Source organism: Pseudoliparis swirei, chromosome 6, assembly GCF_029220125.1.
Source record: "Pseudoliparis swirei isolate HS2019 ecotype Mariana Trench chromosome 6, NWPU_hadal_v1, whole genome shotgun sequence".
Lineage (NCBI taxonomy): Eukaryota > Metazoa > Chordata > Actinopteri > Perciformes > Liparidae > Pseudoliparis > Pseudoliparis swirei.
In genome coordinates this window covers 23,099,159-23,118,739 of record NC_079393.1, presented here as the reverse complement: position 1 = coordinate 23,118,739, position 19,581 = coordinate 23,099,159, and the positions used below count along the sequence as shown (strand labels likewise).

The 19,581-nt window shown below is 46.8% G+C and overlaps 1 protein-coding gene across 2 annotated transcripts in view; it reads left to right on the top strand.

Moving 5' to 3' along the window:
• znf423 (zinc finger protein 423) overlaps nucleotides 1–19,581 on the top strand; it is a 128,569-nt gene that overhangs the window by 83,656 nt on the left and 25,332 nt on the right. For both annotated transcript variants that reach the window (XM_056417068.1, XM_056417066.1), the window contains exon 19: nucleotides 17,695–17,826. In XM_056417068.1, the coding sequence (XP_056273043.1) occupies nucleotides 17,695–17,826 (132 nt within the window). The remainder of the gene's footprint in view (nucleotides 1–17,694; nucleotides 17,827–19,581) is intronic.

Here is a 19,581-nt window from a genome sequence, read left to right as displayed (position 1 = left end):
CAGTATCACGAGAATAATCTAGACATCCTGCACCACCTGTCACGCAACAAGCAGCCAACATTAAAATTAGACTGCAACACTCAAACATCAGCCAACCAAGTCGCCTTCAACAGAGATGTCCTTTCCTCCTTCTTCTGTTTTTGCTCCCCACTTTTTTTAAATTTCCCATCATGCCGCGGTTTATTCTTTTGGGCCTGCTTTTCATTTCTCTTGTCACTGCAGAAATAAACAGCCACTGTCCAATGTTTCTCGCTCTCCATCTCATGCATCTTCTGCTCCATTCTCCACCTTCCCTCCTCTCTCTGCGTCCTCTCCTCTCTTCCTCTCTCCTCCCACTTAGTGTTAAACACAGACTAACCTCCACCTCCTCACCCGTCTTCCTTTGGCTCTCTCCTCTACCTCCCCAGACTCAGTGCCGTACCTCTGCCCACATCCAGCCATTTGTGCCCTTTTTTAAATTCATTTTTATTTTGAGGGGGGTCGGACAGTCCTTTTTAGGATTTATTTCCCCTCTGTTCTTTTCATCCCTCCCTCCGTGTGCTGAATCTCTGGCACTTTTACCCGGCACTGTTCGAGGGATGTCCCGATCCAGATGAAGGCCTTGTTTGAGGCGAGGGATGTTTGAATGAAAGGGAAGGAGCAAAGCTGGAGAAGTGGGGGGGCGTCCCCGGGGAGTGGTGGCACACGCCGTGTACTCACGCCATTATAAACCTGCTCCACTGTGCATCGTCTCTTTTTGTTCACGGTTTTCTTAACTTTCTCACTCTTGAGGACCAGGTCACAATGTAATGACAACGTCAATGTAAAGACATGTCCCTCGTCCTCTTAACAGTGCTTTATTGTTTTTTCTTCTTCTCTTCTATGATATAATATCATGGGTTCATGACGAGCATGAAAAGACGTCCATTTTATTGTTTGGATGCAGTTCTGTGAACAGACCCTACATCTTGGGTGCTCTAGGTTCTCATCATTTGATTAGGTTTAAATCACTGTTTTCATGGTTATTCCAACACCTGCTCAGTTTTCCGTGGTAATATTCAGAATATAGTTGCTGTATTTATTCTTTGAGGACACGTGAATAACCGACACCTTTTAAAGGGGATCATGTCATTGTTTTGAATACCAGACCGACTGGAGTCCCAGCTGTGTGCATATAGAGCAACAGCGGATTATTGGTAAAGTAGTTGAAATTGATCACATTAGTTATTAACAAAAGGTACATTTACAATTGTGACACAGTGAATGTGTGGAGGAATACATTCCCACTCTCACACTCTCCATATATCTCTCACCATGCATCGCGCTCCCTTACCATTTATCCATCTTCCCATCCTCCTCTCGCTGCTGTATCCCCGCTCTCTGTGAGGCGCTGGATGGATTGCCCGTGTGTGCTAGGCAGCGCCCCAACACACGCAAACACACCCGTCGGTGAGTCTGTGCATGTTACGATTGTGTTGGCCTGCTGCGCTGGTGAGTCCAGGGCTGCTGTGGAATAAACAGACTGTCTCTGTTTCTGCCTCTGAAGCACACCCACGAGGTCGCACTGCACATACAAAAGGGCACAAGCCCATGTGGAAAACACATACAAGAAAAAACCTGGCTCGCATAGGGCACACACACACACACACACACACACTCTGGAGCGGAGCTCACCTGCAGCCAGAAAATGGACACACAGAGCACAAACACACCCTGCTGTAGAACATGAATGGGAAGTCTTGCTCATATCCAGCACAACACACACACACACACACACACACACACACACACACACACACATTCCCTAATTTATTGTTCCTGAGCTCCTGGTGTGTGACCGAGGAGTTAAAAGGCAAATGCCAGAGAGAGGTGGAAGAATGTACCCCCTACTATGTTTTTAATGGACCACCGGCCCCGAGGGGGCCCCTTCATTGCTCCTCCACCTTTCTCTCTCTTTCTTCCCCCCCCCCCCCCCTGTTTCCCCCTTCAGCTGTTTTCTTGTTTTGCTCGTCCCGCTCACATTCTGTTCACAGCCCCTCATTGTTTTTATACATTCTGTCCTTTGTCTGTCACTTTGCCTAAAGCTGTGCACGGAGATCAGGTTACGGGTGGCACACTGTGTGTGTGTGTGTGTGTGTGTGTGTGTGTGTGTGTGTGTGTGTGTGTGTGTGTGTGTGTGTGTGTTGGCCGTCTGGTTGCCATTCAACCCGTTGCACTGCAGAAAGCCGAGGTCCTGGTTCTCCCACTACATTATACAGTACGAGTGTAAGTGTGTTGGCTTCGCAGCAGCTCTGTGGGCCATTGGGACCAGGCCCCTGCTTCGTTGGATTGGAAACCCTGTCTAGTCAGACAGGACAATAGAGTGATCTAGATGTCTAAACAGCTCAGGACCCAAAGTGAACCGTGGATGTGTTTCAGGAGACCGGCTGTTTTAGAGTAGATACTGCATTACAGCAATATTGATTATTTTCGGTCTTGATTTCAGCCATTGCTTTACTTATTTAATGTTGTGTGGTTTATAATATCATTTTGGAGACCACTTGTATTTTCCAACTTTGTGAGATGTGTGTTTGAACCTTGGTGTGGACTTCTGGTGCTGCTATAGAAATGGTGAAGTCTGACAGTGGTGTCAGATAGTCTGCAGCGTGTTGCAGGCATGGACATGCCCACGTCCAGTGTTTCAAAAGCCTCCTTGTATTTGAGATGTCGGAGAAAGTTTTGAGTTGAGATTGTGTTGATGAAACAGAGACCAGCGTTCTGGTATTGTAGATCTATGGGGTCTGGTAGTGTCGATCTATGGGGTCTGGTAGTGTCGATCTATGGGGTCTGGTATTGTAGATCTATGGGGTCTGGTAGTGTAGATCTATGGGGTCTGGTAGTGTAGATCTATGGGGTCTGGTAGTGTAGATCTATGGGGTCTGGTAGTGTAGATCTATGGGGTCTGGTTGTGTAGATCTATGGGGTCTGGTAGTGTAGATCTATGGGGTCTCCACAAGGCTTCACTGGGAAGCAGCTGCTGCAGAATCCTGCTGCTGTTGATCATAGACATTAGAAAGTGTGTGGTCAGTGGGGTTTGTTTTCTCAGGGCACCTGCAAGACACTGATGATGGTTTTGTGAGATTTATCGTTGCTTGTCTGTCTGCCAGTGGGTTCATTGGCTAATGACTAATCATTTAGACAAGTGTGTGTGTTGTGTGTCTGGAAGCAGCAGCAGAAGCCGAGGTGATTAAACAACGTTACTTCAACCTTTCATCCACTCTGGACCGTCTTATCCTTTGCCCCCCCCCCCTTCTTTCTCTCTCTCTAAATAGCTCTCCACCCTTTTTTGTCTCTCATCCAAACACTCACCTCCTCCACCCCCCCCTCCTTTATCCCTCTTTCTCTTTCTCCCCAGCTGCACAACATTAGGAGATGAGTGAATTAATAAACCCCACGCACACACACTGACATGAAGGCACGCACGCGCCAGTGCTGACGGATAGACGGAGTGGGCGAGTGTGTTGTGCTGTCATTAAGTGGGAAACACCAGCTCTCCATCATCATGAACTGCGTGCGGGTAATAGGGAGACATTCTGTGTGTGTGTGTGTGTGTGTGTGTGTGTGTGTGTGTGTGTCGCCCAAGTTTACTAAATTGCGATGTCAGAAATGTCTCCTTAACATTATCCTGATTGAACAGATTATCTTTGATCAACTTCAGTTAATATTCAGTTAAATGCAGGCAAGTATCACACAACCTCCAGTCAATGTGTCTGTTATGTGTGTGGTCATTGGTTCACAAGGGGTGTGTGTGTGTGTGTGTGTATGTGCGTGCGTCTGTGTGTGATCATGTATGTGCCTCTTTTGTGCAGACAGCAGGGGGGGCCCATGGGTGGAAGTAGGGGGAAAGAGGAGCGTTTGATATTTGACAGCTGATTAAGGAGAGGACTGAGGAGCAGGGAGCTCTGACAGGAAGTCTCCACGGGCTTCATGGGAGGTACGACCAGGAGAGGGGTGGGGGTTGCACGGGGGGCAATGGATGGATGAGAGAGAGAGGGGTGAGACAGACGAGGGAACCAGCAGGGGAAGATACAGCGGTGGTGCACGAGTGTCGGTGGGAGGTAGATTGAGATGAAGGGGGAGCCGGGGAGGAGTGGAGTGCAGGAGGCGAAATGATGAGAAGGGCCTTTCCCGCGGTTGCCTCGTGGGGAGGAGAGGCGAAGCAAGAGGGAGGCATGAGGAGTGAGCGGATGTTGAGGAGGAGGAGAGGGAAGGTGGAGCAGCATCGGAGGAGGAGGAGGAGAAACAAGGTGGAAGAGGAGGAGGAGGAGAAACAAGAAGGAGGAGGAGGAAGGTGGAAGAGGGAAGAGGAGAGAGGAATGTGGCCCGGCACCCTGCCGCTTATCCTTGAACACTCTGAGGAGGCCTCTCCTTCCATCTCTTCCCTCTCTTTTTCTCTTCACACACACACACACACAAAATGCCCGACTGGCACACAAGGGTGCTATTGCAATTAAACCATCACAGCATGGAGCCCAGATTGAGAGAGAGACAAAGCGAGGAAGAGAGGACTCCTCACCACATGAACACTACCCCAGGAAGACGGAGATGGGGGGCAAGAGAGGGAGGGAAGGAGGGAGGGAGGGCGGGCTTCAGAGAGGGCAGAGGTAAAGTGCTGTGATGATGGAGGAAACGCAGGGAAAGTATAGGCACTATAGTGGTCGTTATAGCAGTAACTGAAAAGTGTTTTTGGCATATGAAAAATAATCGAAGTAAAAAACGTTTCTAGCTGTAGTACTAGAAATTTACATTCAGAAATTTCCCCCTGGGGATGAATAAAGTCTAATCTAGATGTATTTAGTAGGTTTAGTTGTAGCAACCATATCCATCTACTAACTTGTCCTTGATTGCTGTTTTTTAATCAGGTTCCTATCGCACTCTTTAAGTGCTCATGTTACTCAGAAAAAGTGCCTTTTGAGCTCCTATTCAATCAGTGTGTCGCAGAGAGCCATCGCATCGGGTTCAGTCGTTCGCCCCGCCACTGTGACGCAGCATCGCCACCTCTCCTGCTGTGATTGGTTCTTTAATTAGCTCATAACAAGAGCCTTCAGGAAGCCGGCGTGCTGATTGGACGTCTTATCATTGTTAATTAGCTCAATTAAGTCATTAGGAGGGTCCTCACCCCGTTTCCTGGGGCCACGCAGGTAGTGCGCCCTCCCCTGATGATGATGATGGGGGGAGGGGGGAGGGCGAGAGAGAGGGAGAGAGGGAGAGATTCAGAAATCAAGTCATTTCCTCAGCAGTGTATCCGTGTGACAGAACATGACGTTTACGTTTTAACTTCCTGTTTGATACCTAAGCATCAAGACGTCCACGCTCACACTAAACACTCGTTTGTCAGAGTGCGTAGTTGACCACATTCTGTGAAGCTGATTGTGTTGTTTATTGGTGACATTGGGTGTTTTTGTGTTTGTGTGTCTGCGATGTCCAGGTGTGACATGGCTTGCGGTGGTTAAAAACACACATCTGGAGCAGAGAGCACTCTGTGTCCAGATGTGCTCTAGTCAGACTGTGTGTGTGTGTGTGTGTGTGTGTGTGTGTGTGTGTGTGTGTGTGTGTGTGTGTGTGTGTGTGTGTGTGTGTGTGTGTGTGTGTGTGTGTGTGTGTGTGTGTGTGTGTGTGTGTGTGTGTGTGTGTGTGTATTTGTACAGAAGTTGACAGATGTTATTTTGATGTTGATGAGTTGTGAGAGTGACAAAGGACAGAGAGAGCAGACAACAATGGCATGACAATACAGTGTACACACACACACGTGCTATGAAGTCAGCCATGACACAATGTTTGGTCAAGCATGGTTGGGTAGAGAAGCAATTAGTAAAGCCATGTAGGTACGTACAGATAGACGGCGTGACGACCACTCCAGCTGTTGTACACCTACCAATGAGTCCGTTATGTGTGTCTGGAGCATGCACTCCAGTGAATGCAAACTAGTGTTGATACGGTTTACACCAACACACAGCCCCGAGCAATAAGCACCCAGATGTGGGACATTCCAGTCTTCAGCCCCATTAGCTCCATTGACCTGATTGGAAGTGTTGGGTTGTGATTCAGGTTCAAGGGATGACTTCAACTCATTAGTCTGTGGCGGTAGTTCACAAGTATTATGCTCAATATGAAACCAATAAATGTGAGAACCTAAACATTAAGGAGCTCTTCCCCCTCCAACATATTCTCCATATTCAGACCTTTTGTTATGTTTTTATTTTAGTGTATTTTCTAATGTTTTTTGGTGACACAGATTGTTCTCATGAACGGGATAATGAGTGGTGGAGAACAAAGCCCTTTCGGAGCAGGCTCTCAGCGTGTTCCTCTTCTCACATTGGGTTTTCAACATGGAGGTCTACTGGGATTAACTCACTTTGTTCAACTCCAACCTCAACTGGCTATTTCACAGACTGCCTTCATTTCCCAGCACTGGCGCCAACTATGTGGCAACCTTTACGGAAATCGGGTTTTTTCTTTAGTTTGTTTTATAATTTAGCAGTTAGAAGAGTCATAAATATATTCAGCTATCTGTGTTAAGTTGTCGAATACATTTTGCTTGATTCTGTAAAATCATCCAAGACCAACCGGTTTGATCATGACACTAAACTGATTTCTCACCCAGGAGACGAGCAAGGTGCCGTCTCTAAAGATGTAACTGTTCATACCAGTCGAGTCGATGACGAGACGGAGCTGAAGGGACTGCCCGAGCAAGCTTTAGAGAGAGAGAGAGCAACGCTTTGGAGGCAGAAGAGCGAGGCTGATGGAGAGGAAGGAGAGCACCACGGAGGCAATGAAACAATGCCCTCTAACCACTGCGCTGACATCTCTTTGTTGGAAGTGTGTGTGTCTGTGTAAGCGCACAGGTGTGTGCGCGCATGTATTAATATTGATTTAGTATTCTGGCAGGGGGTCTTTGAACCTCACTTTCCCTACTCGAGGCCCGAGGGACGCGCCGCAGACACACGCACGCATAAACACACAAGCAGCGCTGTCAGATGTAATTAATGATACAACCTGAAGGCCTTGACGGAGAGACAGAGTGTGTGTGTGTGTGTGATCTTTTTTTGTCTTCTTCTTCTCGCGAATACAAACACATCCGCGTGTTCTCGCGTGTGAGAGACGGCGGCGGCGAGCGAGGGAAGAGGGCCGCGCTGCCTCCGCTCTGCGTGTGCACTCTCCTCGCTCGTCTCTGCGTGTGCGCCGATGTGCATTTTAGTGCGCCGCGTCCAGCTGAATGTTTCATCCATACGCTGCTGTCAAGGGGCCTCCATCAGCGTGACGGCTGTTAAAGAGCGACGCACTATATGAAGAGGTTTGCAGACGACACTGAATAAACATGCAGGAGACATTTGATCCCGTCGCCAACACGACAGAGCGCGCTAACGGGCCCCACGCCGCTCGCCGTGACGAATGTGCATTTACACGCAACGCGTTCATATTTCAAGCTGGATTCATCATAGCTGAACGTGACATTTAGCTGCCTTCAGATATATCTGCTGCATTGTTGTGAGCCTCATCCCACTAGTTGCCCCATCGGTCCGCCTCTCCGTCTCTCTTTTGGGTTTATCTTCATCAGTCGGCAAGTTCACACGTGTACACACACACACACACACACACACACACACACACACACACACCAATCTCAAGACGCATGCATATTGGATTCCTGCATCAGAATAATTAATAACTTTGTGTTCATTCATTTATTTGTTTGTATTTGAGGATGACAGAAGTGTGCATGTGGGTTGTTTGTTTGTGCGTGAGCATGAAGAAGCTATTGTTTTACTATTTGAGATTACGCGCGTGTTTGTCATTTTGTCAGACAGGTTTTCTTCCAGGTGTTACTTTGATATGTTTGTGTGTGCGTTTCCCCAAAACAAGCCCACACAAGTTAGAGTTGATCCCTCAGTGAACTCCCGGTTTTCACCTGTAGATGAGAGGTTAATACTTGTAGCAAAAGAGACGGTAAGAAAGAGCATGCTCAGTACTTCTATGGCATCTCACAGCAAATGTCAAGTTTCCATTCCTCTTCTTTGTGTGTTTTTTGTGTTGGCTTACAATCAATCACCTGCAGTGAACTCTCTGACAGGAAATAAGCTCTTTGATTCGCTCTTAATTATCCATACTGTAGCCCCCGGAGACTAAACAAACAAGAGTAATTGAACATAATCAGATTATATCGGTGCTTAATCTTTCAAGGTCGTGCAGCCGATCACAACTCTGAGTCGGTAATCGGCAGCTTGTTTCTTCTAGTGAGAGTGACCACGGCGGTGCTCGAGCAGAACCCGGTCCACTCAGCTCGAGAGGTCTATTCATTAAACGTTACCTTGATTAGCTGCTCTCGGACACACACACACACACACACACACCTACACGATTCACCATAGCCAGTATTAGAGCCTCGATGTCAGCTGATTAAGGCTTCATGTACAATAAAATAGTTGAGTCTGTGTCTCTCTTCCCGCTCCGATCGAAGCCGATGACATTTTTCACTGAAATATGAACGATCTTTCACCGCTGATGGATTCTGCATGTTTTAACATTTTTGTGCCTCTTTGGTACGCGCTCTGTTTTCTCGAAACAGTCATGTTTACAGCCAACAGGCATCCGCCATCTCTCTTGGTCGCCCACACACACACACACGCACACAGTTTGTGTGGGTGAGGGAGGTCTCTAGCCATGGTTGCAGGTATCTGGCAGGCTTTTCCACACATGACCTAGTAGTGATTTACTGTCTTCATTAGCATGTGTGTGTGTGTGTGTAACATTTGTGCTTCAGGGAGGGTTGAGTTGGCTAGCTGTGTGTCTTTTGTGTTGGAGTTGTGTGTTTTAGAAGTGTTAGTTTTTGGAATCAATAAAAGAAAAAAATCAGTTTTCAGCCTCCCCTCACTTTTCTATTCTTTTCTCCTCTGTATCCTGCTATTCGGGCTCTTCTAGTCTGTTTGTTGTATTGTTTCTCTGACCACAGCGTGGTTTGGCATGGCCTGGTATGGCACAGTGTGAGGGAGAGAGAGAGAGGGAGGGATGGAGAGAGATACAGGCAGGGTGGCTCGGTGGGCGTTGGAGCTATCCAGGGCAGGGGGCGAGGACAGACAGCCTGGACCAAGGTCACTCCTACTGTGTGTGTGTGTGTGTGCCTGTGTGTGTGTGTGTGTGTCCACTTGTCCACCCCTGTATACAGCTGAGGATGTGGCCAGCTTCCTCATATTTCCGCTGTCTTTCTGTTGTTGTCGTTTGCATTATTTTAATATTGTTGTATCTGATGCAGCGTGAGGACCAATGTGTTGTGCTGTGTGACCACGAGAACAAACACATGGAGAGGGACACCTCTCACCTGTCCTAGTGCTCAGAACTATTCACTCATCTACAGGAACGTGATCACTTGCCCCCTTTGGGCTATTCTATTTATTGTTATAGAATTTAGAATTTGACATTTCAGAGTTTTATACTTTTGGTCGGTCACAATAACATTGAGCACCGGGGGGGGAAACTATTTTGATTACATTTACAACAGTTTCCTCTCTCTCTCTCTCTCTCTCTCTCTCTCTCTCTCTCTCTCTCTCTCTCTCTCTCTCTCTCTCTCTCTCTCTCTCTCTCACTCGGTCCAGATGGGCAGTTTGCAGGTTAACTGGTACAGCTGGAGCTGCATTATTAGCATCCTGCTGTGAGTTCTTATTGGCTCTGCTCCTCTCCTCTATGCTGCTCCCTCCTTCCCTCCTCTTCCTCGCTCAGGTTGAGTGTGTGTGTTATAGTCAGAACATGAAAGCCAAAATGTTCAACAGATGCAAAGTTCACATTTCTGTTCTTCTTGAATTCTACATTTTATTATTTGTTTATTTGGCTTTCATATCGGGCAATTTAGCTGAATTATCATTCTGGTCGTGACTTTTTTATTCTAAAGCATTAATTGTAAAACAAAAAATAGAACATATCTACTTAAAGATGTCAGTATGGAAACCTATTGTTACTGCTTTATTACATGTGATTTCAGAGGTGGGGTTTACAGTTTGGTGAACAGATAACTAAGTGCGTCTCTCAGGCTTTGTGTTTGTGTGTGTGTGTGTGTGTGTGTGTGTGTTAATGTTGTTGTTGTGGAATGGAGATTGGCTTTTTAGTGGTATTTGGGAGATGCAGTGGGGAGAAGCCTGCTAGCTCCCTCTGACTCCTCCTGGGAGCACAGATTAAAGAAACACACACAAACACACACTAATACACACTAATACACAGCAGGATAGGATTAGAAAGAGGTAGGCAAACGCATACACACATATCTGTTAGATTTAGCACCAAAAACAAATGATTAGTGGATTCTAATTAACACAACGCACCTCTAATCTCCCTCCCTAACTTTCCCTGTCTGTCCCTCATCTCCACATGTCTCTGACACACACTCTCTCTCTTTAAACACACTCTTTAAAACAAATATAAAACATGTGTGACGATAGAAGAAGAAAAAACAGCAACATAAACAACCATTTATTCCAAAACAGAGTGATTTTGATTTAGCCTTTCAGAGAGATGGAGAAGACAGTCAGAGGTGACCATCTCTCCATCACCTTGACAACTAGATCAGAGCCTTGATTGCGGTTGCCGTGGTGATTAGCCCTGGATACAGACATGCTTGCTAACCTGGGTGGGCGGGTGATTTTGTGTGTGCAATGTGCATGTTCTCATCTGTCGCACGGTGGGCTTGCAGGTTTCCTCAAGCTCTCACCTCAACCTGGCTTTTCGAAGCATGTCGCCTTCAGTCTCCTTTTCCATCTATGAAGTAACATTTAAGTTGAATATTCAGTCAGAAGAAAATCCATTTTACAAGTCACTCGAGTAGAATATGACAATGTCTTCATCTTTCTCAATTGACGTTTCTCTATGGGTTCAACTTTTATATTAAATTGTGAAACCGTTAGAATGAAAAATGAGTTGTAGCGTGTTCAATAAGCCGACAACAATACCAGGGACTGAATGAAAAGCACCTGCAGCAGTAAATACCTGGAATCAATTAGGGCATGGCCTGACCCACCATAAACACTCTTTATAACTCCTTGTGGAGGTCGACTATAGTCTTAACCAGCATGAACACACACACACACACACACACACACACACACATGCACACACGCACATACACCGTTGATGTGCATCCAGGGGGCTGTAGTTGTGTTTTACATATGTAAACAGATGGTGGAATGGAGGGAATGTGGAAGAAGCAGCAGGAGGAGTTGAAAGAGGGAGGCAATGAAGAAATGGACAGACAGAGAGAAAGAAAGAGAGAGAGGCTTTATTTTAAATGTTATCCCAGGGAGTGGCGAGCTTTTGTATGCATTTGCCTGTCTGTCTTCTGTATGTGTGTGTGTGTGTGTGTGTGTGTTGATGGTTTAGTCACACAGTGATTAGGCTTATTCCCTCCTGGCCACTTTCAAGCTTTCAATTAAGATTCTAAACACAAATATACTCTGCATGTATTACTCTCATCCCTGTTAACGAGCTAAAAAGGTGTGTGTGTGTGTGTGTGTGTGTGTGTCTACTGTCTAGCTTTCCGTGTGCTTATTAGAGGTAACGGTAAATCCCCATTTTCCTCTGAAATTCCTGAGCGGTGATTCCAAGGCCAGAGCGATGATGTGTGCACCGCTCCTGTATGAATATTAATTAGCGTCTCATTACGTATGATAATGGCAGCTTTACTCTTCGGTCAACGTGCTCTCCAGATGACGGCGAGCGCCCCGGGTCGCTGTGCATTCCTCGTCTTCATGAACAGCACCGCTCCGTGCCACCGACTGCGTTGCTCCGTGTTTCCCTTCAGTTTGGAGCGCAATCGTCCGAGGCACCGCGGCTCCGTGATCAATCATGTCAATATAATATATAATATAATAATCGGGGGTGTCGCAAAAGGCAGCCAGTTCATCAACCAATCATCCAACTGTCAATTCAGATGGCACTATAAGCTCTCAGACAGCAGGAGAAGTTAAAAAACAAAACCCCAGCTGAACCGCACTACTTCAGACACTACTTTGGATATGAAAACAGAATACACTTGTAATGGTGTGTGTGTGTGAGAAGGTTTTTGGCTTCTGCAGGACAGAGCGCTCCAGCTTCCCACTGTTATGTAATGTGACAGGGAAAATCCAAGCTGCTCCTCACAGACTCTTTCCAAGACACACATGCACTTTTGCTCTCCACAAACATGCTCAATTTGTGCTTCCTTTCATTCTAACCACAGACTGGTGCTCACCATATGCTGCCATTGTCTGCCAATAGTATGACTGTGTGTGTGAGAGAAGAGTGGCCACTGAAATGATTCATCACGGGACAATCTGAGGTGTGCAAACAAGAAATGTAGTCATTATTGGAGGAGCCTCCTTTCTGTTTTAAGCTTCATGAAATCTGCTATATATTGCATGTTTGAGGCATTTATTGTATCTATAATATGTAACATTCTGTGTATTAATATTATTTTACTTTAGGGTGTGATTTTTATTGTCTTCATCCCTTCTTTTACAAACCTCTCCGACCGATACAGAGCTTTATGTCAGACCTGCGTCTGTAGTCTATTCACAAAAGGGCTCAAAATGCGTCGTGTGCCGGTCACCAGCCTTCTGGTATGCTTCAGCAACATGGATGCACCTGACGACCATATGGAGGTTACGCAAAGAAGCTAAAGTGAAATGGAAACTTTATTTGTGCACTCTTTTCTTCTTCTTTTTTTCCGGTGAAACTACATTTGTCCGTAAACTATATTTGCAGCAGACGCGGTGACCAGAGGTTAACCTCTGACAGCAGACTGAGACGAAGCAGGCTGGTGTTGAAGGAGATTCTTCACTATGAAAAGACTACAGCGCTACTGCCCAGGAAGAAATGATACAACATATTAACAATTACCACACAGAGAGAGAGAGGGAGAGGGAGAGGGAGGCAAAATGGAAGAGAAGAGAAGAGAAGAGGAGAGGAGAGGAGGGAGGGAGAATGTGTGTGGGTGTTGGGTACTCGTGGGACCAAAGCACTGCAGCATTGTGTGTGTGTGTGTGTGTGTGTGTGTGTGTGTGTGTGAAGGTGGGGGCTCTCTTGGGAACCCTCCAGCACTGCAGCAGGTTGTGTGTGTGTATTCTCCAGCCCCCACACTTCCAATGGGTCAAGCTCACTCACCCCCCACCCCGCATCAACCCACCCCCCACCCCTGGTTGCCATAGAAACACACCTTGAGCAAGCCCCCCAGAGAGGTGCATACTCCTCCTCCTTCCGTCCACTGCTCTCTTCTTTGCTGCACTCCTTCTTTCTCCCAACGCCTCTGTTGCTCTACCGTCAACCCTCACTCCACCCCTCTCTCTCTCTGCAGTCCTCCTCTCTCCTGCTTTCTCTTGCTACCTCTCCCTCGCCATCACTCGCCTGGCTTGCTTTACGGCCTCTGTGTCACGAGGGACCAAACACACACACACACACACACACACACACACTTTCTACTGCTCTTTCACGTGCACACACGCAACCTCACACAGATTGGAGGATGGAGGGGGTTGACGTGAGCAGAGAAGGGCAGTAATGGGGGGCAGACACCCCAGGGACCCGCAGCAGCCCATTCAGACACAGGGAGAGGAAGGAAAGGTGAGAGGTTGGGGCTTGTGGGGGGGGAGGCACCCAAAGGAGTAAACCAGCCAAGACTGTGAAAGTGTTAAGAGTGTGTGTGTGTGTGTGTGTGTTGTACAAACACTTCAGGGATCTGTCCCCCAACATAATCCAAGGAGCTCATTTATGTTGTCCTGCATGTTGCAGGGGTCTGTGATGAGGAGAGCATGAATGTGTGTGTGTGTGTGTGTGTATTGGTGTGACGAGGATGATGCCACCTGGTCCCTCTCCTCTGGTCAATTAGCAGAGAGAGAGGAGGGGAACGAGAAAGAAGGAGACGGAGGGGGAGCATGAGCAGTAAGGTGTGTGTGAGACTTTTTTAATAGTAGAATCGTAATGAGTGGCCGCTGTATGGACTCTTCTCTATCTGTGTGTCTCTTCTGTTCATTGACACACACACACACACACACACACACACATTTTCATACATTCATCCTGTCCTCACAGTGTCCGTTTCCTCTTTTCCTCCAATTTTTACTCTCTGAGGTAAAACGTCATCAGTTATTCAACAGATGCACAACAGCGTGTGTGCGTGTGTGCGTGTGTGCGTGTGTGCGTGTGTGTGTGTGTGTGTGTGTGTGTGTGTGTGTGTGTGTGTGTGTGTGTGTGTGTGTGTGTGTGTGTGTGTGTGTGTGTGTGTGTGTGTGTGTGTGTGTGTGTGTGTGTGTGTGTGTGTGTGTGTGTGTGTGTGTGTGTGTGTGTGTGTGTGTGTGTGTGTGTGTGATGGAACTTTGGGAGCAGTTTATCTGTATTGGTTTATCTTGCTCTCCGTCTCTCTGACATGTTGTGTGAGTGGTGTCACTTTTGTGTTCCTCGCTGTGAACATGACAACAATACATGACATGTTCATAATTCCAAGCAATAATCTGATAAAGATGAGCACTTAGTAGTTGAGTGCTCTTCTGCCACGGTCAGGTAGGCCTGTCCTTCACGACAGCTCATTGTATGGCCTCGGTGTCTGAGGCATACAAAGTCCTAACCTTCACCCTGCTCTCTCTCGCCTCTCTCTCTCTCACATCCCTCTCTCCCCTGTGTTCTCTGTCCCAGTATAAGCCTCCCAGGGGTGTGTGTGTGTGTGTGTGTGTGCTGGTGGATCAAATGCACTCTGTGAGACAAAGCGTATCGGCAGGATGCTCTACGACTCTGTCATCTCACTATGGGTCTCACACACACACACACACACACACACAAACGCTCACACACGGACTGGGTCTCAGAGGGGGACAGCATACTGAGACCGTGATCCCCACACACACACTGATCAAAACAATGTATTTGTCAGAAAAAGAGAAGTCTTTCATGGGACACAAACGCACACACAGAGGCGTTGGAGGCCTCTCCCCATGCCCTTGTTCTGGACAGCCCAATTATCTCTCTGCACCTCACCGGTTTCCCTTCAATGTTCTTTCTGTCTGACTCTCTCTCTCTCTCTTTGTCTCTGTCTCCCTCTTTCCCTCTATCACTGTCCTTTTAGTCTGTTACAACTTTTTTCATTCACCCAATAATTGATTTGCTGTTAATTTTCTTTTCGGCAGAAAGGGAAACAAAGATCCTTCCCTTTGGTTTGAGAGATATCTCTCGATATGTAGATAATGACCAACATGTCTGACTTCCCAATGAGGTCATTACGAGATCAGAGTGAAGCATACCAACATATGGAGTCGGGTTGTGCTCCAGTTCAATGTGCTTTCATAGAAGCCAGTCATCCCCACATCTCTATACATGACACATGTGTTTTGGATTGTTGTGTTCTGTAATTGGACCAAGAACCCCCCCAGTCACCGCGGTGGTCTGATACAGAATGTGTAAGCATGTCTCCGGTAATGGGCGCATCGCTGTGGACATGTAAAGGTGGGCGATCTCTGATCCTGGTGGCCTGGGAGAGTGCCAGGCAACTTCTGAAGAGAGCGTTATCCCTACTGAGGGCAACGAGCTTTAAAGGTGCCTCCTCCAGAGGCGGCCAACACGCATGTAAACATACAAACACCAGATCACTGAAGCAGAGGCAACACTTTGTGATTCATCCTCTGACTGCTCCTTTTGTATCTCTTCCTCTCAGGTCGGTCTTTTGCTTCGGTTGAAACTCTTTTGAAGAACATTCTGGGGTTGAATAAAAGTATACGTTCACCAAGACGATGACTACTTACAATATGAAACATGGCAGTTAATTAAACTGGTAAACTGTTCTCTCTCTCTCTCTCTCTCTCTCTCTCTCTATCTGTGTGTCTCACTCCATGTGACTCTCTCCTGCTGTTTCAATCTCCTAGTAAATGACAATGAACCTCGATCTGTCTCAGTATGTCTCGGACACACTGGCACCCTACACAACCTAGCAGCCTTTGAGGGGTGTGTGTGTGTGTGTGTGTGGAGACAGGGGATGTTTGGGGACCATGTAGCACACCATCTCATCCATAGAAACCCATGTGGCACACACACACACACACACTGCCCCACCGCTATTGAGACGGGATTAGGGCACCCTCTTGTCGGCCTTTGAAGCAAAGCGAGATAGTAATCTGTGTGTGTGTATAAGTCAGTATGGGTGTCATGGATGTATCATTGAAGACGTTATTAACCCCACAATCCCCTGCAGCTGAAGTTGTGCAGACTGTTTGAATGTGCAAGTAAACACACGAGATGTGTGAGTGAAGAAGTCCCTGACCGTGTCGTAGTAATGTGTCCATGTGTATATGTGAGCCACTGTGTGAACATGCATGTTTCTGTGTGTTAGTTAGTATGTGTGTGTGAAGACGCCATCTGATGTCTCCAGGTCTTACAGTCCTGTGGTGTGTGTGTGTGTGTGTGTGTGTGTGTGTGTGTGGTCCCGGTCCCACATGGCGTGTGTGTGGGCATGTGGTCCCACACGGCATGTGTGTGTGTAGCTGGGGTATTGGTCCTGTATGGTACAATAGTGATAAGGACAACTAGCAGGAGACCGGATCGACCGGGGTGTGTGTGTGTGTGTGTGTGTTTCTGCCGCCCACTTTTCATCTGGCCTTTCACCATGAGTGCTGTGATGTCATTGACACCTTCTTAAAATAGACACAGACACACACACATATTGGTATGATCTAGGTGAGAATCGGCAGGAAGGACGGTGGCCTGGGGCCGTCTCTAGTGTGTTCGTGACTAAGATTCACCCATTAATCTACTATACACACCATGTTAGTTCAGACAGATGGATCGGGGTGAATTCCATCTGAATAAGTAGTACAATTGGGGCAAGTGTGTCCACCGTGAATGTCTGATCAGAGCATCGGTGTATGGACAGAGGGACGAGGCAGTAAGGAGACATTCAGAGGCGTAAGCAGTCTGTGTGAGGAGAGGGAACGTGGGTGAGGGGTTTGAAGCCCGCACAAATGAATCAGCAAGTGATGGACCAAGAGGGGCGTTAAGGGGACATGGAGGGAGGAATGGGCAAAGTGAGGGATGGATGAGTGACTGCAGTGGGCGAAGGCAGATAACGAGGACAGAGGGAGGGAAGGAAGGATGGCCATAGGAAGGGTAGATCATCCACAGCCCCGGTGGGGAGGACAGGCAATTACCAGCTGGGGCAGATATGGCACTGGGATGGGTGTGTGTGTGTGAGTGTTCTGGGGGGTGGACAAGGGAGAAGGAAAAATGAAAGCAGAGCATGCGACAGGGGACAATTCAACTGAACTTTAAAAGAGTATATTTTTTAATTAAATGAAAATGTTTGCCAAAGTTGTGAGATTATTTTAACTTGTTTGCTTTTTAATGTAGCTTATTTTTAAAAGACGACACTAATACAACCTGTGAAACAAGTGGCACTGATTAAATGATGTGTATTTAAATCTAGTTGATTAGTAATAGACCCATTGGAGCATCACTTTTATTTATATTCCAGTTCTGGTTTACACCTGCATTTCCTCTTATCTGTGTCTACCGGTTTTCCTGTTTTACCTGTGTGCTCAATTTTATTTTCTTCTGCATATTTTATGCTACAGTTTGATGGCATCTGACCTGAGCGTTGTAATAATATTCTAAAATGATGTCACATGTTCCTGTTTCCGTGTTAACCCAACCTACACATGCCTGTCTGTCTCCTATTTGCAGAGGAGGGCATCAATCATGAATGCAAGCTGTGTAACCAGATGTTTGATTCGCCTGCCAAGCTGCTTTGCCACCTGATAGAGCACAGCTTTGAAGGCATGGGAGGTACCTTCAAGTGTCCCGTCTGCTTCACAGGTAAGAGACAGACACACACACACACACACACACACACACTTACTTTCACCTTCAAGGACAGTAGCACAGCCTGCTCACTTGTGTCCTGATGCTTAGCATTTGAAAAGGTACGCAGACGCATGTAGATGCATCGTGCACACATGAGTATAACAACAACCTGATCCACATACATTCACAATCCTCGCAGCAGGGACCAACACTATAGTATAACATAAGAAACTATTCATAATGAGAATAAGGGCTAAATATCAATCAGTATTTTCTTTCATTTCTGTGGCCGATGGCTCCGACATCCTCTAAATGTAAACCGATCACTAAAGACCTTCGTATAGTTTGAGGTGCGTCCGCTCCACACCTATCTAATGCTGCCAGGCTTCAACATGTGAGGGAAGACCCACACCAGGCTAAAGTCAACATTCAGTCAATGTCCAGTTAGTGTGCAACCATGAATACTAAATAACCAACGTTGTGTGTTTATATATTATATTATTCCCTCTCGTCTTTTCCTCCTCTGACCAGTTTGCTTTTCTTGTGCCAGTGTTTTGCGAGAGGGATAACCGGGATCACAAGCACGAGTTGAAGCAAACAGACGGCTGTAGTGCTCTGTCAGTGCACTAAATGCTTTCACATTCTTCTAAACCAGCAGAATGTGTCTATGCCTCATCCTTAAGTCAATCAACGAGGGAGAAATGACACTGGCCACACTACCCTTATGTTTACAGCACTGCATATCACCAGTAAACACACTACTATAGTCAGTCGCACCCTAATCGTAGGTGAATATTGTAGAACTGTTTTGCTTTAGTGTTTTATTCACGCTGTATGAGGATGAATATGAAGCCCAGTGTGTTAACCAGCCAGGCTTGTATGTTCCTTATTAAAGCAGACCACCACCCGCACACATTCTCTGAACAACAAACTGTTCACGTATTGTCACTTATTTTAGTTTTAAAAAAGCTAAAACATCCATACCATATGGGTTCATTATTGCAGTAGGGAGCAAGGCTCGCACTTCAATCAGCTGCAGTGCTTGGTGTGGCACCGTAAAGCTCTCCCTGGGTTACCGGCATCATGATGCACACAGTAAATGGGGTAGTTGTCGGTTAGCGGGGAGACCATGTGAGGAACATTCATCGTTTTCTTACATTTCTAACTGGGGGAGTAATATTCCAGCAGGGGGTTGCTGCTAAAGAAGTCGAGGCGAGACTCTCCATGTGCAGAAGTTCATGCAATATTACCTCCAAACATGCCACGTATGAAGTGCCCTGTGTCTCTGAAATCCACTGGAGGACCCAAAGAAAATGCTGGATGGCCAAATTAGGCCCGGGGTTCCTTCGGTGTATTTTACCAGAAAATGAGCCTGCACCTTCACTCCCCCCCTCCCATCTCTCTCTCTCTCTTTCTCTCTCTGCCCTTCACTCTCTTCTCTCCCCCCTCCCTCAGCTGTTGAGTTTGTCTTGTGTTGTGTGCCCCCCCCCCCCCTCCCCCAGGTACACAGCAACGCTTTAAACTTTAACTCTATTCCTTGGTGGCTTATGAATTAGTAAGATGGGCACCACTCCTATGGGGAGGCTTAATAATTCAACGCATACACACTTGCAGTGAAAACCAAAAGTTTACTGAAACAAAGGGGGGCAGAAAGAAAGAGAAAAAAGTGTATGACACAACGCTGAAGCGGAAGTAAAAAAAACAAAATGAGGAGATAATTTCTTGATAAATATCACAAGGTCTGCTGAGGATAGCTCTTCCTTTCTT